This window comes from Candoia aspera, chromosome 4 (genome assembly GCF_035149785.1).
Source record: "Candoia aspera isolate rCanAsp1 chromosome 4, rCanAsp1.hap2, whole genome shotgun sequence".
NCBI classification, from domain to species: domain Eukaryota; kingdom Metazoa; phylum Chordata; class Lepidosauria; order Squamata; family Boidae; genus Candoia; species Candoia aspera.
This window is the reverse complement of record NC_086156.1, coordinates 61,380,286-61,400,321: the sequence shown is the minus strand read 5'-3', so window position 1 is coordinate 61,400,321 and position 20,036 is coordinate 61,380,286. Positions and strand designations below refer to the sequence as shown.

The following is a 20,036-nucleotide window of genomic DNA, read 5'->3' as shown; positions in this document are numbered from 1 at the left end:
CACATGGAAAGATCCACAGGACCAGTCATGTTCATATGGTGATGGTATTTATGTGTGATGACCGTGCCATAAGATACACATGTGGGTCACTATGTGGCTATTATTTATTTATTTGTTTCTCAAATTTGTACTACCGCCCATCTCCTACCAAAGAGGGACTCTGAGCAGTTTACAATAAATCAATCAATTAAACATTAAAAACAATAATCATAATAAAGCTTAAAATACAATACGATACAATATAAATGTAAAAAATTAAAAATCCAGATGGCTACAAAGATCATAAATATGAGGGGAGCAATCTAAGGTGCCAGCCACCCCCAGGAATGACTACCCCCCTCCCCACCCCAGGCATGGCGGCAGAGCCAAGTCTTCAGGGACTTCTGAAAGATCAGGAGGGATGGAGCTTGCCTGACCTCCGGTGGCAGAATGTTCCAGAGGGCGGGTGCTACTGCAGAGAAGGCCTGTTTCCTGGACCCTGCCAGCTGGAATTCTTTCACCGACGGGGTCCATAACACGCCCTCTCTGCATGAACGGGTGGGACAGGTTGATGTCATGCGGATGAGGCGGTCCCTCAGGTAGCCTGGACCATGCCATGTAGGGCTTTAAAGGTGATAACCAACACCGTGAATTGGACCTGGAAGAAAACTGGTACCCAGTGCAGCTCGCGCAGCAACGGTGTTACAGGCGCCAATCTTGGGGCACCAAGAATTGCCTGTGTGGCTGCATTCTGGACCAGCTGTAGTTTCCGGATACTCTTCAAGGGTAGCCCCATGTAAAGTGCATTGCAATAGTCCATATAGGAGATGACCAGGGCATGAGTGACTGTTTGAAGGACTTCCCAATCCAGGAAAGGGCGTAACTGGCACACAACATGAAGTTTAATAATAATGCACTTAATGTTAATAAGTGATTAATTCAACAAGAGTTAAATGGTCTAACACCAAATGTAAAATGTTCACATTTCCATTCTAGTCTTCTACTTTGCTTCTATCCCTACTATTTTCACTGTCATAAAGGACTGCTGTGTTTACATATAAGAATGGTACAGATATACCTTCTCTGTTGTTGTGCATGCCCTTCCATAGAGCCATAGACTTGGCTCTCCTAGCATACATTTGGCCAGAATACTGGATGAGCCGATTTTGTGATATGAGTGTATATGATTATCAGTGACCTTGATTATATGTTGCTTACAGCATACAGTATATTAGTTATTTGCTTTCTTATATTGGTTTTATATGTTTTCATTTTTAATTTTTGGATCTTGATTTTCTTTTTCTTTTTATAGTTGGATGCTGCCCAGAGTCACAAATTGTGATGAGAGGCTTATAATTTTTTAAAATCAATATATAATAAAATAAATGTTCAGTTTATTACATACATTTAGGGTATGAGCCATCAAATTTGTGCATATGAAACTGTTTTTGCAGATTTCACTTCTATTCATATCTTGTAATAAATATTCCAAGCTATCAATCATACAGAAGGGAAACATCACTCATTATCGAGTGAGCTGAGCAGATATAGTTTTATTAAAGGATGTTGATTTCCATGGAAGAGTTGTAAATATATAATACTCTTAAATTTTATATTGAAGTCATCAAACTTAAAAGAGCTCATCTTTTGTAGAATCATAGTCTCTATTTTTAAAATATATACCTATATTTATTTATTTTATATTTCCCTACTAATATATTACATATGAATGAGTCAATGTTCTTAAAAATCTAGAATTGCCTGAGCTTTACTGGTAACCAAATGTTTTTTCAAGATGTTTTTGACACCTGAAAAGGTAGCATGTACATCAATTAAGCTGTACATAAACAGAAAACTTCCATTGCTTCAACATTATTGCCTTCCTTTGTGTATTATGGATAAATTATGATTTTATTATTGTTCTGTCTCAGAATTCTTGTTATTTCATTTAAGGTTGGGATACAAATATATTTAAAGAAAACATTTCTGTAAAGGCAAAACTGTAATATATGAAGGTAGAGCCGAATTTCTCCAATTTTATTTTCTGTATTATATAGCAAATTTCAGTCACACACAGCTTTCCCATAAAGAAAATACATAATTGTAAAATGTACAAAGCCCATCTTGGATCAGGAAAGGTTTCCAATGCAAACTAGATGTTTGTGGCTCAGTCCTGCTGTTCAGGCCTCTGACTAAGCTGGGGTCCTCCCAAAAGTGAGGCTTTAACCATTTGTTCTATCAGTAGTTTTGATCCAGATCAGGCTGCTGGTGCCTACTATTTGTTGAGCAGTTGGGAGAGAACTCTACCATAGACAGTTTGGCATCCAGGCAGTGGCCAAAGCCAAAAGCTCCCTATTCTCCATGCCAGGGTTCTAGCCCAAATTATGCTTCTCCCATCCTAGTTAGGCACAAAGGAAACATCATAAGCTGTTTGGTCCTGAGATGTAACATTATTAATATCCAGGTTAGGGAGTTTCCAACATTAATATTTTAAAGAATACTTCATACACCAAAATCCTTTATTTTTGCAGCAACATGTGTTCCATATGGGAGAGCCAGTTTGGTGTAATGGTTAAGGCATCAGGCTAGAAACAGGGAAACTATGAGTTCCAGTCCCACCTTAGGCAAAAAGCCAGCTGGGTGACCTTAGACCAGTCATCTTCTCTCAGGAAAGAGGCAATGGCAAACCACTTCTGAAAAACCTTCCCAGGAAAATTGTAGGGACTAGTCCAGGCAGTCTCTGAGAATTGGACACGATTGAACGGATTAAAAAAAATCATATATGTATCCCAATTGGGATTCAGCCAGAATTGGCAGCAGCTCCCGGTTGTAGTTTCAGATTTGTTGCTATGTGAAGTGTCAACTGATGTCAAGAAAACATTCCTTGAATTTCTGAGAATATTTAAAGATTGGAATGGTATGATTTAAAGTTTGGAACAGTATGATCTTCCATCCAAGCCATTCGGAAGTTTGAATTCTATTACCTTAACTTAAACAAGCATTGTGCTGCCTTTGTTGTGAATCATCTCATTTTCAATTAGACTTATTCGCAAATCCATAGGATTGGGAATAAGCCTCACTGAAGACAGTGGGAATTCCTCCTATGTAAATGTGCATTACAAATCAGTTTGACAACTCTGTCTACCTAGATGCCATGCTACCAAAGCAGATATGATCTCTAACCATTTAAGAGGTTAACAATTCTCTTTAAATTATCCTTAACTCAAATGTGAAGATGACTTTATTTCATCTTTAAAAGAAAAAGGAGCACATTCTATGTGGAGAATGAGGGGAAAAAATAAAAATCCACAGCAATACCTTTATTAGGCCATTTCAAAGATCACAAAACATTGCTTTACAGTAGTACTGTAAAGGAAATAAGTTACAAAAGAGGTGGGATGGTGGATATGACAACAGGGAAAGGATGACTTGACTTAAACATCATAGCACTTGATCTCCATCTAAACTCTGACTACTGTATGTAAACCTCATGATATTAGCATTAACTTGCATATTTTTTAAAATTTGGAGTTGCCCTAAAATGGTCTTTGGAATTTAACTTGCAGAGTTGATAATAAATATTTTTACTTTCTGCCTACTATGCTGATGGTTTGCCTCTTACAAAAATGGGAATACACTGCAAATACATAGTCTACCATGGGTGTCCTGACCACTTGTGTGGAATGTTACACAATTTGTCCCACCCAAACCAGAATTCAGATGCACAATTTGTCACCATGTCTTCCCCAGTTTTGTACCCGCAAAAGTATTGGTCTTCCAATAACTCATAGCCAGCAGCATCTGGCTGGGTAGAGATCATAGGAATTTTCTGGAGGAACCCTGGTTTCCCTGACCCTATCCCCTAACCATCATATGGTATTCAGAATACCATATGAGAAAGAAAAAGGACCCCCAATGAATGGCAATTGTTCAGTGAAAAAAATCCTCTAAGTTTATACCTGGGAATTTGAAATTTTATCAGTAACTACTCATGGAGGATTCCAGTCTATCCCAAGTTGGAAGAATCTATTTCTTGTCCTTCTATTGTTTCTTGCTTTTCAACTGAAATTTTTATTTTTTTAAAAAAACCCTTCTTTTAGAAAATTATAGCAAATGTTGTCTGTCATCTGGTGGGCCCATTTAAAAAAAAGATACCATGAGTTAGGGCATAGAAATGTGAAAAACTATTAAAACTTTAAGTTGCTCAGTGCAATTACAGGTAAGCTCAGAATAGATAAAAGGAAGAACTATGTCACATATCACATGAGCTTCATGTGGAATTCACTGCTCTAAGAGATGATGAGGACCAGTTATTTTAAGAAAGCATTAAGCAAGTTTATTGATGGATTATAATATATCGGCGATATGACTGACTTGTTTCTTCACTTCATGTAGGAGGAAGTAAAACAGCTGCCCTCTATTTTATTTTCTTTCTTTCTTTTTGCTATTTTATTAGCAGTTGTGATCAATATGTTGCTTTGAATGGTTTTTCTACAGAGCAAACTATTCTGGGCAAGGAAGTCTGGCACAGATATCACAGGTAACTTACAATGCAGTATCTTCCGGTCAACAAAAGCCTAACTGCAAGAGCATATCACTCAATGAACCTAACTGGTGGTCTGCAGACCTGCATCAGCTTTCTTCCTATTGAACCTGAGAAAGGTTCATCTAGTCTAGTTCACTGAAAATTTCAAGGGCCTGTGATGGCTACTTGCTTCTTCTGCAAAAGGCATGGCTATTTTGTGGCAAATGATTTGCCAGAAAGATTACTCTCCCCTGCCCCACTTTCTAACCCCTGAAGATGTTCTATACCACTCCAAATTGCTTTTATTTTCTTTTTCAGACCCAAAAAGCTTACTATCAAACAAGCATGGACATCATTTAAGTTTTCTAATATTGCCTATGTGTGTATGTTAACGTATTTTTTAAAAAAGGATGGGAAGCAGGCACTTTGCTTTGCAGCATTCCAGCTTCTGTTTATTTGTAATTAATAACCATAAAAAATAAAATCAGCTGATATAGGAAAAATAGGAGGAAGCAAGTGATGTGTCTACCCATGAGGGTATATATCCAACAACAGCTAGCCAGTTAGCAGGGAATAGAAGAAAACCCTCAGCTTTACTGCCTGTTCCCCAAAGCAGGACTGGGCCTACCAAGAGGCAGGTTGAAGCCCTAACTTGGTGATGCAATGGGAGGAATGGTGAACTCCATTTACTTGTCAACCTACCACCAGGAGAACCATCACACATTCTTCTCTTCTAGCTTGTAGTGCTGGCACTGCTTGCCAATCAGAGAACTCCAGTCTTATTACCAGTGCCCAAAGTTTTGTTCTGTGAAAAAATTCCCCAGAACAAGATGTGTATCCATCAACTACTCTGGAAAACCTTTTGGCAATTTTCCTGCTGAGACATTTACCTCAGCACTCCAACAGTGATGGGATCTTCAAAATGTTCATCTAAAGCAGGTTGGCACAACATGAGGCCCACCAAGCAGCCTTGTGCAGCCTGCTGGCATTTTTAAAGAAGTAATAAATTCACCACCACCGCCCCAAGAGATGCTCTGCCAAGCACCTCCAAGCCTCACCACCGCTGCCAGCTCCAGAGCTGCAGCCACTCTGCTAGCACTAAACAGCTGTTCAGTGCACCAGGTATTCTGCAGTCTGCAATGATTTTTAATTTATCAAAATGGCCCTTTCCCTCTACCACTTGTGCAGGCTTGCTCTAAAGCCTTGCTATTAAAGACTTCCTTCTAATGGGGCAATGCTGTGCAGGGTGGTGCTCAATGGCTGGAACTGCATGGCAGGTAGTGGCAACATTTCTGGCAGCAGAGAGGGGCAGGGACAGGATCTGCCACCCCGCTCAACTTGTTCTCTCTGTGGAATGGCTGGACTCTCCTGGAGAACATAGAGCAAAGCTTGGGCTGATGCCTTGATTATCTTCATAGTCTTCCAGAGAGCATCTGGTGGGCCATTGCTTGATAATGACAATAAATGAGAGACATTCAGGCTCTTACAGACAGCCAGTTTGGTGTAGTGGTTAAAAAACCAGCCTAGAAACCAGGAGACTGTGAGTTCTAGTCCTGCCTCAGGCACGAAACCAGCTGTGTGGCCTTGGTCCAGTCACTCTCTCTCAGCCATGGGAAGGAGGCAATGACAAACCTTTCCGAAAAACCTTGCCAAGAAAACTGCAGGGACTAGTCCAAGTAGTCGCCAGGAGTCACCACTGACTCAATGGCACAAAAATAAATGAAATGAAACAAAAAATAAAATAAAATAAAATTGGGCTTTTATGACCTTAATGGCCATCTATCTACCCATACAGACCCAGGCAGGCATTGATATATTTGGGCAGCCCTATACTTAGACTTTTCCCTGAACTAAAAGTACAGTTTCTTATGGATGGATGTGTTGGAAACCTTTGTCCAAAACTGCAAACTGTCTTTAATTAAAAGTATTCAATATCTCTACCAGCAGCTGATAATTAACTTTATTACTGGAATTTAATAAAGTAGACCTCTCAATCCCTATGAAAGATTCTACTTTAGAACCATTTTAATTCTATTTTTAATTTCCTCTCCAGCATACTACAAATAATAACTAACAAAAAAGTCCTTTCTAGAAACAAAAACTGAGAAACATAGTAGGCTTTCTTTCTCAAATTTCCATTAAGTAAGTTTTCCCTCCAAGATTATCAAGATGTGCAAGAAACAAAGTTTATAATTAAGATCAATTCATTTCCTCCTCTGCTGTGTTAATACATCTATATGGAACTTTTCTATAGAAAAAAGGGGGGAAAAGTCATAGTTTTTTTCCCAGGAAGTTATAAGAATTGAGAGTTACAATTAGAAGCACACTGTTTCGTATCAGGCATCTGCCTACCTGATGAACCCAATCTGCATCCTTCTCTTTGCAGATTTTGCCTCACAAATTGGAATGTGACTAAAATCACAGTCCTATGCTTTTTGAAAGAAAGCCCCACTGCATTCACTGGACCTCACTTTCAAGGGAAACAAATTTGAAGCCTTTCTATGTTTCTAAAAATTTAGAACTTTTTAAAAGATCACAAATAAGAACACAAATACGTACAGAAATCCTGTATAATAAACTGTTCTTAAATAATTTCTTGTTACCGAATTCACGTGTTAGCAAGAAGTTCTGTGAAAATAATTTATTAAAAACACTTCCTTATTTTTAGACTAATTCACATCGACATCCTGGTGACAGAAAATATAAGTTCCCTTTACAAATGATATTTAAATTCTCTTACTTGGTTTTCACATTTTAGCATTCAAAATATGGTAAGGGGGAAAAACATTTTATTACAAATGCCAGACTCAAGAAAGCTATATTATCAATCCAATCCTATGCAGACTTAGTTGTGTCTAAGTACAGTAACATCAGTAGCTGCATGGATGTCTAACTCTGCAGAAGAATATACTGCCGATCAAATTCCCAAGGTGAAAGGTTCAGAAAGCAACTTGCTGTACGCAGCATGGATCTGAGATCAGCAAAGTGCCCAATTAAAACTGTTTTTGCTAGTCTTTGATTATTGTGCAAGTTCTATAAGCTATTACTTTTATTTCAACTTTAAGAGGTAAAATCAACTTCACACTAACTGAGGTAACCAGATGCAAAGTAAGCTAGATCTTTGAACAGCTGGATAAAGGAAGACATTTTGGCAGATACAGCTTATGATACAGTAGTAGTAAAAAAAAAAAAAAAAAAAAAATTGCACCTGCCAAACTGCTACTTCAGTACAAAGAACAGGGATAAAGAGGCTACATTTTGCCTGGATATGTCTTCCTGAGTACAGCCTCTATGTTGCTGATCCAGAAAAGTAACATTTTAAGTGCGACTGTACACTGTCTTTGTTGGAAGAGATCCTGCTGGTGCAAAGTGGCCATATTTGGATCACAAAAAGGCTACATAAAAGGCAGGTTGGTGTCTCAAGATTTTAAAGAAGTTACAAAACATTCTGACATAAAAACAACAATTTGCCTGTTTTATTCCTATCCCAATACATTTAATGGAATGTATTCAATAATTCTGACATTGCTTCCTAATTTCTCTAGGACAATTCAAGGAATTCCAAGTGAAAAAGGAAACCATCGGCGTGAACACTTAGATTTTTGCATTTCAAATAGGCAAAAGGAATCCTAAAATGAATTTAATCAACTTACCATCTGCCTCCTCAGGTCGGCTTCTTTCAGTAAGCTTATTTTAGCATCTAACTCTGACTCCAGGTTTAAATGAGTGACATCCCGTTAATTTCAATGGGATGGATTAAACATGATTAATGCTATGGTCTCTGACCAGGCATCAGTCCTTTTCACTATTTCAATTAGCCACAGAGAAAGATTCATTCTTGATGAGGGAAGGGAAAAGACATGTTCATTTGAAATCTTTCCCACATCAAGTTAAGCTACTTAAACATTTGTTTTCTGTATTCAGTATTTCCTGTTTCACTTCAACTGACCTATGTTTCCGTTTAGAAAAAAAAAAGTATGTGCCCTTTTTCAGACTAAGGGCATGCCAAAATATAGACAGAGGCAGGACAAAAAATGGATTTGTTTTAAATTAATTTAACTGAAAATTAAATTATTTTTATTTAACTCAAAATTTGGTGGCTACTTCTTGGGTAGTCATATCTAAGTTTTGGGGGCTGCAATGTGACTTAGAGGTATCAGCTGGTAGCAAAATGATACTGCAATTGGAAAATACCGTAAGTATCTTTTCTTCGTATTTCAACTCAGTCTCAAGTCAAGCAATTGATTCTGCAAAAGATGCCAGATCCATTCCTGTTCTACAGAAATCTTCAAGCAATGTAACTTAATGATGCAGTTTAGTAGGATTGGCATGATTCCAAGTTTGAAAAGAGCAACTTATTTGACCATTAAGAATCACCCCATAATATATTCAGTTATTCATAATTAACTAATTATATGCTGGAAATATAACTGTTAATTATATTTTTAGTCTCTTGTTTATTCATCTGTATTTTTCTCTTTTTTTAATTGTTTCCTTCTTATGTTTGTTTATATCTTTTCTTTAACATGTCTAATAAAAAAACAAGGAATGACCTCCAAGTGTCCCAGAAAATCTTCTTAAAAAATGTAAACTAAGTAATACCTTTATCAGGACCAAAAAAATATTGTCTGACTGTGGATTGAATTTGATTTTTTTCAGACTATGAATGTTTGCTTTCTTAAAGCAAAGCTGTTGCTTTATTTTATTTGCAACTTTCTGTTGATGCCAAAAATACTTCATGTAAATACTGCACATGGGACACAGTAGCTCAGTAAAAAGGAGTGCTGTTAATTCTCAAACAATATTAGGGAGTAAGATGGGTGTTAGAGCCATATGCTTCTGGACTGATATCTCAAATACTGAGAATACAGGAAAAAGGCCAAGGCAATGAGGTCTAACAATGCATGAAGTCAAAACTATATTGGCACCTGTCTTAGCAACACTGTCTTAGTAAGGCCTATTTCAAACCAGTATTTACCCAGCATTTACACTTTTATTTACAAGTAAGCAATCAGCTTTGAGTTGGCCCATGGCAGAAACCGAATACTGATCTAGAAAGGCCTTTGGTCTACTCCAGCAAGACTCATTTGTTACGCATTTTATATAGCCATGTACTTGACTGCCTGCAATGAGTAAGCATGCCACACAAATTAATTAATAAGGAATCTTTGTATTATATTTATTTAAAGTGATATGCTCTATTTCTCATTCCGGGTAACTCCTTTATTGTGAGGGCTTTACATAAACTATGTGTTCTTCTAAAGTGTATATTCTGGCAGGGACTCTCCATTTCACAGGAACTGCTTTTGCAATGTACCCAGTGAGAAATCCTCATCACATACCATGACTCCTATGGTATTTCTTTGGGTTAGCCCCACTTCCTTATTATGGCAGAGCCCAGCGTAATTTTATTTGGTCAGCATTCATAGACACAAATGGGGCTGACCAACCAGAGCTGGCATGCAGCTGACAAGCCTCGTTTTCTTCCTCTTCTGAGTTCCCTGAGATCATATCACTGAAATTTGATTGGCAAACTGGTGAACAAAGCTGCTGCAGTATTCTGTTGAAGCTACAGAAAGTCTTGGAGATATATATGGCCACCAAAAAGTTCACCCCCTAAAACAAGGCAGCACATTTTCCCTTTGGTGTAGATCAGCCATATTTAAGTTGCAAGCAATTCTGTATGAAAGTGTGGTAGAAATCTCCTAGATATATCACTGTTACAGACATTTGTGCGCTTCAATGCTATTATGGGCATACAGCTTAAATAATCTAGTTGAGCAATCCACACAAGTTCATGCTTCACATTTATTTCCTCCATAGTTATTAAGCTGACATAAAACTAATTAAGTTTTGCAGGAACACATCTTAATCAAAAGAAATTGGACTAGACTGAGACTGAAGATGGGACAGAATTTTGAGGGGATAATGTCCTAAATATTTTTTTTTTTCGAGAGAGATGGCAAATAGTGGTAGATATTCTTAATATGTTTCCTAGAGCTGAAAAGCAGTATAGGATTATTGGGTTAAAAGTGATTTTGTAAATTAACAGAAATATAAACTATATTTAACTATACACTTAAATCAAGAGATCTGAATCTTCTGAAAAGTTAGAGGAAAGTATTTCTGCATTCCAGTTACCAGCTTCATGCTTGTTCAACCATAGAGGCTTTTTATTTTTACTTTGATAATATTCCTTGTTGAAATGTATCTAAACCCTATATAAATATTGATCAACAAATACTTCTTAACCTTACTTTGAACTGAACAGGGGCTGGAAATCCAGACATACTAATTCTCCCCATGTCTGTATCTTTTTCTACTTCTACTACAGGGAGATGCAATGGCTTATTTCAGATGATCTCACAGATGGGAGAGGCAAGAAATGAAGGCAGGGCTTACAGTCTGATGCACAGCAATATTTTTTTTTTAAGTGTTATCACTGGTTTGGTGTGGGAGGAATTATTTGGTTTTCAGATTGCAAAAATACTTGTCTGAGTTTGTTCACGGGGCATTAAAATCTCTTTACCGGTGTCTTTTTGATTTTTCACAGAAGTATGAGCTGAGGGTCCTACTGGAAGTTTTCTGTGAAAGCTATTGCATGGAAGGAGGTTTCAGAACCCACTGTCCATCTCTCTGGAGAATGGCCACCAGGCTAGGGCACTTCCACATAGTCACTGGCCTTGCGTCTCTTACCCTTGCAGCATCTTCATACTGTTAAGCAAGTATCCTCACTACTGTGCTCCAACCTTTAAATGGCAGAGCAGCACCCCTTCCAGCCTGCCAAGGGAAGGACACAAAAAACAGCAGCCAGCTGGCACCCCATCTTTGTTCTTCCTTCATTGTGTCTGCATTTCATCAAAAGAAAAATAAGGTTTTGTAAAAACTCAACTGGCTGGGGGAAGATTGGAGGAATGAAGACAAAGTTCCATGGCACCTGGGCTGTAGAAGAAAGGGAGGGAAATCCCAAGAGGCAGGGGGAGTTTCCACCAATGGAAAACCGCCCATCTCTAGTTCGAAAGGAAACACTGCAAAAATGTCTTTGGCTCTCTTAATCAGTTCACATTTCTAACCTCCACATAAGTCCCACAATGTTGTGAGGCTGCAGTCTCATAAAGCCCTGAGCTCAAAAGGGCTTCAAGAGAGAAACCTCTCTTAACAAACTGATCTGTTATTGGATATGAATACCTAAGTCAGAATGAGAAAAGTAGATCTCATTTGCATCTAACTTTTGTAAATATGGTTGAACTTATAAGTGTGACTTTAATACAGGACAAAAAGAACATATTTAACATAGTTCAATGCCCTAAACACTATATATCACCTACATATTCAAACTGTGGTATGCATGTAGGTCTGATCCAATGATTATTTAAATGGGCACCTATACATGTAAAATTAAAGTAACTGAAGTTTTTCCCTGTGGGGCTAAGCCTCCAATACAAGAATTAAGAACCATATGTGCCAACTTGCAACTTATAAATATCAAACCACATATAGCATGATGAGACTATAAACTAAAATTTTCATTTAATTGTTATGTTTCATTTCATTGTTCTGTGTTTCAATATACAATTATTACAAATATGAAAATATATGAAAATTTTAAGGTAGCAAATGAACCTAAATATATATGTATTTACTTTGGAAAACCCAAGGAACCATGCCTTTGTCTAGAATAGACAATATAAAATTGACAAATATGGTTGGGTTAGGTCTGGCAGAATTCAGATTCAAATCTTGAGCCAGCCCTGAAGCAAACTTTGAGCAGAAACTTCCACATTCAGAGCAAGCATACTCAACCACAGGCACTTTGCACCAGTGAGACAAGGGAGGACTGCTGTCTTGCACATCTTTTTCTGCATTTCAGAGCATCTCCAAGCTACCGATGGGAAGAAGATGCCTGAACCAGATGGACCTTACCCAGGTTCGTCAATTTGTATGTGTGACCCAGAGCCAGGCATTCTCTAGCCAATCAAACATACAGTAATTATATGAGCCTAAAATGTCTTGAGCAATTTTGGTTAAAGAATAGGTATCGATAAATCGATAAATAAATAAATAAATAAAGTCCCAGAAAGCGAGAATCAGCAGCTTGTATTTCTGCAAGTAATGTAAGAATTTATTTTTCCATCTGTTACATTCTAAAGAGTCAATTTTATCCCTAGCTAACGAAGTTAGTTACCCCTGTTTTAGACTACAGTTTAGCATAAGTACGTGTCAGCCAAATTACAAATATATAAACATTTTGAGCTTGTATTTAGTTGTTATTTATTTATTTAACCCCATTTATATCCTGCTTTTCACAGACACCTTCCAGGGCAAGAAACTACAATGTTAAAGGAGGCAACAAAGCAAATTCAAACAAACAATTATTCAACTCAAGAAATCAATAACTAAGCAAACCATGCCACAAATCCCAACGTTTGTTTACACTGGACTACAGCAATTCATAACGGCCTGATTTCTTTCATGAATCCAGAAATGGTACCAAACTACCTTTGAACATTATGGTTTTGACTCTCCTATTACTGTAACTTGCAGAACACTCGAGTACAATGCTGTTGTACCTATTTAATGAAAATGATTTATTTTTAAAATAAAAGGAAAGAAGTTGATAAGTTTCTTTTGGGCCCAGAAATAGCCCACCAGGAACATGCTGAAACACGACGACACTCCCCAATCAGCATCAATGTCTCATAAAAGGTGTCACATGACACACATTCAATGTATCTTTGCCACGCTGCTGTTTAGCGCTTTCAGTAAGAGAGCAGTGCAGCACCTGGAAACCTTTTTGCTTACTGGGACTAGTTCCTACTGACTAACTTCTCTAAGTGATCATCCTTTTGAGTTTCAAGGCTTGTTTTGTTCTCTTCACCCTCAGAAGTTAAAGTGCAGAACTTGAGTCATAGATTTTCACACTGGCTCTTCAAAAATAAATCTTTCTCTGGAAAAAAGATAGCTAAATATCAGAAACCTTTCTGGTATTTAGCTAAGAAATATACCTGCACTATGCGGAATGGAGTTGATATGTTTCAATAGGTCATCCCATTATATATATTTGTAACTAATGTTTTAGTGTTGGGATTTTTAATATATTTAATTTAGTATGTTAAACTGTCATAGGGATATCATAGTTTAATGTCTGTATTAAAGTGATATTAAGCATGCTTTTTTCTGACAAATGACAACATTAAATGTTAAGTGTGGCTTTGCTTTTAGTAATGAATGGTAGCTTTTTTTTTAACGTATGAAATTTACATTTTCATACTTCTGTTCCAAATAGATACCTCTTTCCACAGGGGTCTGCTGTATGTGTGATTCATTTGACTGCACTAGCTTGCCCAAGGAGAGACTGTAGTCAAACAAACATTTTATACAGCCTTAAAAAGATCTAACTCTACCTATGAAAGATCAGCTACATCTCACAACCAATCTGTGAGAAAGTTTGGGGCACTGATATTTAGACTCACAGTAAAATGTCCTGAATCTATAGATTTCAATTGCTAAACATGCTACTAAATCATGCTCAAGTCTATCTGCTGAAGTTAGATTAATCTGCATGGTACATTTCCAAGAATAAATGTAAGGTTGACACCTACGTTGCAACTAAATTACAATTTAAGTATGCTGATTAAATCCAAAAATGTAAAGTTTTAATTTTATATTTAAGTTAGAATTTAGATCTCTGTTAAAAAATTAAAATCATTACAAGTGTGATTGTGATACAAATTAACAATCCATTTTCAGTGTAAAACATTTGGAGTTAATGGTGTCGTTAGAAAAAACTTTTTAAAGTATGTTCGTAGAAGACATTTATCAAGATTCCCAAAGTGAGATTCCCAAATCTCCCAAAGGAGATTCTTCATCACCGCTGTGGATTACTGCTGCTAAAACAAAAATGTATTTTCAATTTCTGTGCAGGTATAAAAAGTGGAGCCTTTGTGGGGGCGGGGAACAGAATAAACCCATCTCCCAAACATCAGTATTTCTACACAAACATTCATGCATTTATTTTTTTTGAAAGGATTCAATTCAGTGCTTGGTTCATGAAAACTATTTTTAGACCTAGAGCACTCTGTAGTAAACATATACACCAACTTTGATGTAAAACAAATGGTTTTCATTTTTCTATGCAGGTGCCTGATCTTAAAAAAATGAAGAAGCTGCCAAGTTATGCATTACTACTACCACTACTACTTACTACTACTATTACTATTGCATTAGTCATTATGAATCAAGCATTTTGTAACTATATTTTCCATTCTATTACTATAATATAAAGCATTACAAATAGAACACATTTGTCTGGCAAGAATATTTGAGAAAAGCAAGTCAAGTCAGGGATTCTAACTAAAATTCAGTGCTTTGCATAAGTAAATACCAGGGAACCTGTATAACACAGATGCTCAAAGACCTCACTGAAAATGGGGTGTGATTTGTTTCTTGAACTCCCAGGCAATACTTCCTGTTGTTGCTGGATTAATATTAAAGTTACTGTAATTCCATACATATTCTCATTAGGAATAAATCTCATTCACCTCCAGTAATATTTGCTCCATTTTATACCAGGTGATTTCAAGTCAAAGGTGGTTAAGAATTGTTAACTCAGCTTCTCTTGGGCAGGACTTTCATAACAATAACGACAAAAATCTGGACATCCAGACAATCTGGTTTTCTAAAACTTCCTAATCAACATTGAACTTAAATGTGTGCAACTGTTTCAGCAGGTTAATTATGCATCTCAATTTATTGCATTTTTCTTGATCATAAGTTGCACTGGATTCAATGGTACCATGAAAGAAGAGTGCACAAGACTGCATCATTCACTTGCCTGAAGTTTAAATTTAGCACTCAGTATATATTAAGAATGGATTAAATGGTGCAAATTAAATATTTCTTGCTCATGGATTCAGAGACATAGCTTTATTCACAGGGAGGTGGTGAAGGGGAGATCATCAGAAACATTTTAGCCGCAATCCTATTTCAATCTCTCCCAGTAAAAATGTTTAGGTTTGGCGTGGCTGACTAGCAGCAGGATCCAGTGCAGATTTATTCGGAAGCTAGTCCCATTGTCTTCAAAGAGGCTTATAAGCATATTTAGGATTGCAGTCTAAATGAATTTCTTGGTGACTTAATTTCTAAAGTTAATCTTGCTTTGCATATGGAAGAAATGCTTGTCACACAGCTAATGATATATTTACCTGCTGTCTTATTGACAAGTGCAGTGGATTTCCTCACTGTTCCATTGTTTTACATATAAACTTATCAGGAAAGATTGGTAGAGCTGCATTGCACTGTCCATATTAAGTAAGCTTTCTTTATACAATAATGCTGTTTTTAAAATGCAGAGGTAATAGTTCTATCCTGAATCAATTTTGGTTTTGGTTCAGTGACTAATACAGTTTTAGAAATGCTAATTTCATCACCTACGGCTGACCTTATAAATTGTAGAAAGTCTATACAAATGAACATTTCTTTATTGGGGGAAATTTATTCCTAGTCAGAAAACTGAAATCTTCCTACAAATATCACTTTTTTAATAAGTCTCAGTCTATCTTTGAAATATTTATTTAGAAACATGGAAAATTGACTTCTTTCAATAACTAAATTTGCTGATTAGACACAAGCCCATAAAAAGCTCACCGTTCAACACTGACTCTGCCCAGCAAATAACTTTCCAAACCTAACTTATTTGTTTAGGCTAGTTTACTAGCCATAGGCAGCCATTAGTAGAAAAGGGAGATATAACATTTTCGATAAAATGAAAATAAATCAATTTTAAAAATGTAATACCAGTATTTGGTTGTGTTTTCTAAGTGTTGCATTACTGCTACAGCTCATCTGATGTCACTCTTCAATGCATAATTTTAAAGATCTCTTAATTTTAATTTACTAGTGAGATAAGCTTTCATGGATCCTTTATAGCTAACCGCCCAGAGTCCCTCCTTTGCGGGGGGGGGGGGGGGGGGGAGATGGGCAGTGATAAAATTTGACAAATAAAACAAACAAATAAATAAAATAGCTAACACTGGAAGCGCATGCCTGCAACTCATGGGACTCTGTTGGTTTTACTCCAAGCAGTTAACATGGCCACATTTTGGAAATTCTGGGTTTAACTTGTTGCTCAGGATTAATATTTAACTAATGCCCAATATTTGGATGTCTTAAGAATCCTTACTTACTGTTTATCCCATATTTTGGGGGATTTGGGGGGAGTAGTTGTAAAGTTCAGAAAAAAAACGTTCATCTTCTTGTGTTTGTGTGCTGCAATAACTTAAATAGAGGGAGAAATTGCCCAAAATAATGACAGAAAATATTTTTGAAACTAGGCTTTTTTTTTAAGCTTAATACCTTTCATGGTCCTCCGCCAGCCCTTCAGCTTTGAATTCATTTTGAGTTTCTTATCATTTTTCCTTAGAGTGTAAACTGCACGCAGACAGGAATCCCTTTGCTTATCTCTTTCAGAAATTCAGGCTTTGGGGAGCAAAAGCAAAACTTCATAATCTCCTTTTGACAAATTACAACTAACGGATCAATTTGTAATGAAGGGGGGAAAAAATAAACTCGGCCCAGGAAACAAGCATCTTCCTAGGTATAGAGCCAGCCTGTCCCTTAGAAAGTTTCCCCTCTTCCGAATACAGAATTCAGCGCGATATTTGTTCACGGTTAGTTTGTTGTAGAAGAAAAAAATCCCCCGCCACTTGTTCCAAGCGCAACGCACTTCACTGCAAGCTCCTCTCCGTCTGCCTTTCACTTCTTACTAAAACTTCTGCCTCCTACTCCCCTCCTCAAAAGTTTGCTGCAGGAGAGAAGGAGAAAAGAAAGCAAGAAAGAAAGCAAGAAAGCAAGAAAGCAAGCAAGCAAGAAATTAAGAAAGAAAGCAAGAAAGCAAGAAAGAAAATCGCTGTTCGTCAGAAGCGGCAGAATAAGGCAGGACCAATTTCGATGGGCGCGCTCTGGCGCGAAAATACGGTACCTGCTCTGGCCGGAGCTGGATGCAAACAACTCGCCCAGATCCCTCCAGTTCCATGTGCTGCTGCTGCTGCTCCTCGGCCAAGCAGAGCGACGGGAGGCAGCTCCGCTCTCAGTCCCTCCCCTCGCCACTCCACTTCCTCATTCCAGTGCAACATCTTTGCAGGCGGCCAGCGGCTCCTGCGGGCATTCGCCCCTGCGCCGGGGTGCGCGGAGCTTTTTCATTTGTGGGCAGGAGGGAGAGCGCGCGGGGGACTCGTCGTGCCTGTCAGATGATGAAGGCAACACCCCTTTCTGCCGCTACCAAAGGCTCCCCGGCAGGGCAGGGGCACACCTGCAAAGAGCTTGCCTTCTTCTTGGGTCCTGATGGATGCTCCTTCTCTGGGTTTCATATATTGATTTTCTTGGCCATAGTTAGAAAAATCCGTAGAGAAAGAGAGGTCTGTTTTCGTTCACTGGTCAGACTAAGGAAAAGGAGCCATCACCTTAGAGCCCAGGGTGGTGGAAGGCTGCCTTCATATCCTGATCAAATAATTTCCATATTAGCCTAACATTTTTCTCTGAACAGTCTTGGCAGTGATGTCCGAGCTCTAAACACAATTTGTTGGAAAAAGTCTAATGGGATAAGATCCAGTTTACATGAAGCAGCTGCTGAAACAAGAGGGATAACTTTAGTCTTGAGATTAAAATAGGTCTTCTCTAGATAGGACTGTATTTGCATCCAACCCACTGATTTCAGTTCAACATACTTTTGATTAGATGTACATAAGACTATACATTTTCCACGTTACAGAATTCCAATGGGGGAAGTATTGTTAGGAATTATTGTGATATCTATAAACTGTCAAATAGTGGTGATGGGGTGTTTGGACATATTCCAGAAAGCTGCTTCTAGTTTCTCTTGCTGGTTCCTACGCACAGTGAATGTCAAGGCAAAGTAGCTATTCGGCTGTGATGATTTACCTAGAAGAACCTTTAACAGTTGAGTTTTTAATTTTTCTTTTGAGTGGATCCTGTTTAATGGATAAATGCTTAAATGTCCCAATAATTTTGGGGAATATCCCATTCTGAGAGCTTATGAATATATATGGAGGTTTGGTTGGATGTTTTGTTTCTTTAATTGTGATCCAATCTGTGATGGTTTAAATTCTGAAAAGTAGGCAAGAAATATATCAAACATTAAGTACCATATGGACACTTAATAGAAATGGGGATGGTGCCTCTTCCGTGGGAAAGAATAACCCAATTAAGCCCTGCCCACACAGTTGGGTCTGTCCATGGAGAAGTACTACATCTTTACTAATTTCTGGTAAGATAGATATATTATAGCTTCTGATTTGTTTTAAGTGTAGAAGCCTCAAAGCTCTATTTTATTGTTGCCATTGCTATGATATTTATTAAAGAAACTTATTCATAAGTGGTGTAGATGTAGAATTACACACTGTGTGTATGTGTGTAGGTAGGCCCCTGGTCAATGTCTGAAAAATAATTATCCTAAAGCGGTCTCATCACATGGGGGTCTGCAAGGGGGAGCAAAGGACAAGTGAGTAATGACATCAGTACGCAAATGATGCAACTTGTTGAGATGGGCGGCTGTAGAAATCAAATAAATAAATAAACTTACCTATTTGTAAGAAACGCAGTGATGCACATGTCAACATTTTAAAGTCATTGTGGTTTATTACAAATGCTTCTGGTCTTATAGATCATATATGAATACTGGCTATCTCTTGATTTAATCCAGCCTCCTGCACTACAATAGGCCATCCTGTCTTCCCAAGCAATGTCCATATGCCACATCCAGACTCCTAAGAAGGAAATCTCACATTCAGCTGTTTTGCTGCACAGCATCTATCATTAGAAAATATATCTTTCCAGGTTGAATCCTAAAACACCCAAAGAAGGACAAATGGTGGATTTGTACTTGAAGAAGGGTAAATGGGGAATTAGTTAACATTTTTTTTGTATTACTGTAATCTACTTCAGGTATTTATGCAAAAATTTAAAACCTGCTGCCTCTACTATGGGATGTATGGAAAATAATATACGATTCAGCATACAACAATCTGGAAAACATAATTGTGCACACGACAAGAGCAACAACACAGAAAACACATCTAGGTTGAAAACTGGATTGAAAAATAAAAAGAGCAGTTGCACTGACAGAAGTTCACTAAGCCATTTTGAAAAATCTGATCAATCAACTTTAGCACTGTTGTATTGGGGAGCTTTCTCTTGCCAAATACACATGTGAACGTTACCTTCCAGTATAACATATAACTCTTCAGGTAAAAAGATTGAAGGAAGGTGTTTGGTTGACTGGGCCCTGAAGGTAATATTCAGGCTTATGAGAACCAGTGATATCATTACCTTGAAAAACCTCTGCCGTGGGATGAAAATATCTTAATAACTAGAAAGCTGCTAACTCTCTCTTATACTTAAGCAAGGTGCTTGAGTAGATAAGACTGAGTTTCCAGGCCCATTTGAATTGGCAGCCATATCTATCTCTAGCACTGAAACTGCATTGGTCACTCTCACTGATGATCTTGTGCCAGAG

The 20,036-nt window shown here is 37.6% G+C and overlaps 1 protein-coding gene across 6 annotated transcripts in view; it reads right to left on the bottom strand.

The window, feature by feature from the left end:
- Positions 1-17,674, bottom strand: part of IKZF1 (IKAROS family zinc finger 1) — an 83,096-nt gene extending 65,422 nt beyond the window's left edge. For 2 of the 6 annotated variants that reach the window (XM_063304240.1, XM_063304236.1), the window contains exon 1: positions 17,484-17,672. In XM_063304240.1, coding sequence (XP_063160310.1) covers positions 17,484-17,637 — 154 coding nt within the window. In that variant the 5' untranslated portion in view covers positions 17,638-17,672. Of the gene's footprint in view, positions 1-17,483 lie in introns of all 6 variants that reach the window. The other 4 variants (XM_063304238.1, XM_063304239.1, XM_063304237.1 and 1 more) reach the window with 3 other exon arrangements.
- Positions 17,675-20,036: the final 2,362 nt, after the last annotated feature.